This window comes from Penaeus chinensis, chromosome 28, assembly GCF_019202785.1.
Source record: "Penaeus chinensis breed Huanghai No. 1 chromosome 28, ASM1920278v2, whole genome shotgun sequence".
In the NCBI taxonomy this organism is placed as follows: Eukaryota; Metazoa; Arthropoda; class Malacostraca; order Decapoda; family Penaeidae; genus Penaeus; species Penaeus chinensis.
The window spans coordinates 1,795,536-1,798,035 of NC_061846.1; the positions used below are offsets into that span (position 1 = coordinate 1,795,536).

The 2,500-nt window shown below is 44.8% G+C and overlaps 1 protein-coding gene across 1 annotated transcript in view; it reads left to right on the forward strand.

Moving 5' to 3' along the window:
- LOC125040120 (LIM/homeobox protein Lhx1-like) overlaps positions 1–2,500 on the forward strand; it is a 42,750-nt gene that overhangs the window by 23,767 nt on the left and 16,483 nt on the right. Inside the window, exon 2 of the mRNA XM_047634631.1 lies at positions 1,872–2,074. Within this exon, the coding sequence (XP_047490587.1) occupies positions 1,872–2,074 (203 nt within the window). The remainder of the gene's footprint in view (positions 1–1,871; positions 2,075–2,500) is intronic.

Sequence of the window (2,500 nt, forward strand, 5' to 3'; positions counted from 1 at the left end):
TCATTTCAACACATTAGGTCTCTCTCATTGTCGTCATTAATTTGCTCCCCTGCAGAAGAAGGAGAGGGAGAAGCCTGTTGTCAAGTTGCAGGCTGTTGCAAGTTGCAGATTCTCCATCAACCCCTTCTCCTTTCTCCCCAGTTATCTTCCTTCCTTCTCTCCTCTCCTTCGCTTTTTTTTTTTCGTTATCTTTATTATTTTTTATTCTTCATCCTCTCTCTCTCTATCTCCCCTTTTCCTTCTTCATCCTCCTCTCCCTATCTCTCCATCTCCTTCCCTCTCCCTCTTCGTTCTTCAGCCTCCTCTCTTTATCCTTCCATCCATTCTCCTCCTTTATCCCTCATCCATCCCTCCATCCCTCCTCCTTCCACCTCTCTCTCTCTCTCCGTCCTCCCTCTCTTTCCTCTTCCCCCTCTCTCTCCTCTTCCCCCTCTCTCTCCTCTTCCCCCTCTCTCTCCTCTTCCCCCTCCCTCTCCTCCTCCCCCTCCCTCTCCTCTTCCCCCTCCCTCTCCTCTTCCCCCTCTCTCTCCTCTCTTCTAAAAAAGCAAGCAAAACTTGAACGATAATTTGCAAGAAACCCAACCAAGTTCCTCTTTGTCTCTCCGGCGTCTTCGTAGTTGCCTCCTTCGGCCGGCAGAGGGCACTGGCGCGGCCGGCGGGAGCGAAGATGGATCCGACACATTTTCCATTTTGCGGCACCGAATTTTTAAAGATTTTGTTTTCTTCTTCCCTTGGAGTCTCGATTATTGTTGTTATTATTTTTTTTGTATTATTATATTACATTTGTTATTGTTATTGTTACTGGTATGGTCATTGTTATTGTTATTATTGTTACTTTTATTATTGTTGTTTTTGTTGTAATATTATTATCATATGATATTCAAAATGGGCATAAGAAAGAGAATGGAGTTTCATAAATACTTCTCCCTTTGCGTGTATGTATTTTTTTTTTCTCTCTCTCTCTTTCTCTTTACTACTTGACACCCTCCTACCTTCGGAAACGCGAGAAAGCCAAATCTGAACTTAATCCCTCTGCAATCTCCCTCCAATGCCTCCCTCATGCCCGCCCCACATACCGAAGGACAAACCACGCTGATGCCCGCGGATGCCCGAGCAGGCCCTCCCGAACGCCGCTCGATTTGAACCGCCTCTAACAGACGCGCCAAAACAAAGGGTTTATAACGAATGCCCGTATCGAAACAGTGGTCTTCGTTACCGGGTCGTTGTTTTAATTGGCTCGGCGCTTAAGTGTTGCGATCCGTTGCGTGGGCATGGCGAAACGGACGCTGTTGCTCTCGGGCACGAGTGCTTGGGACGGTCAGCGCGGACGAGGTTTATACGTCTTCATAATCGCCGGCGCAAATGTATTTTTTTTTTTTTTTCTTGAAATGTGCCGTATGAGGTTCGGGGGAATGGGGTGGGAGAGGGGGGGGGCGGGGCGAGATAAGTGCGGTTAATTGGTTTTCTTATTTGGTATTCTCTTCTGTTGTTCTTGGGTTCTCTTTCTCCGGTCGTTCTCTTTCTCTCTCTCTCCGTCACTCCCGATCTCTGTCTTCGTTTCGCTCTCTTTCTCTATCTCTCGATTTCGTTATCTCCCTCTTGATTATTTTTATGTAATTCTAACATTAGACATAACAAGGAATCCATCATTATTATTTTTTCTAAGCTACCCAGCATGGAAATTACCCACCAACACATTTTCCTTCTTAACCCAACCTTGTATAAAATATACCCACCTTTTTTCCAAATAACCCACACGGGAAAAAATACCCACTTCCCGATTTAAAAAAAAAATCAAACCCACGGGGAAAAAAAGGATAATCATTATAATAACATACCCACTAACGCCCTTTCCTCGTCCTCCTCCACAGGCGCTTCGGGACCAAGTGCTCGGGCTGCCTGCAGGGCATCTCCCCCCAGGACCTGGTGAGGAAGGCCCGCGACCGCGTCTTCCACCTCAAATGCTTCACGTGCTGCGTCTGCCGCAAGCAACTGTCCACAGGCGAGGAGCTGTACGTGCTTGAGGAAAACAAATTCGTTTGCAAACAGGACTACATGAGCGGAAAACTGACAGGTGAGGCGAGGAGGCTACTGGTCTAGCTTAGGAGGTCTTGCAAACGAGTATGGCGTGTGATAGATATATATTTTGGGGGAAGTGTTGTATTTTTAAGAGTGTGAAATTTTAGGGTGGTCTAAGTGGCGGGGAGATTATGCATTTTACGCTTCTTGATTTACGGCGGAATAATTTAACCGGAAAGATGTCATTACCTGGAGCATATATTATCTCCAGTAAGAGGGATGATCAGAGCGTGTGACATATTTACCAAAGAATTGAAATTTTACGGTGGGAAAAGAGAGAAAGGAAATATGAAAAGAAAAGAAAAAAAAGAAAACCTAGAATAAGGTTTAAAAAAAAAAAAAGAAGAGAAAAAAAGATAACGAAACAGAAAAAAAAGAAAATGGGATTTCCGATTAATCATTTTCTGTCCCTTTTTTTTCC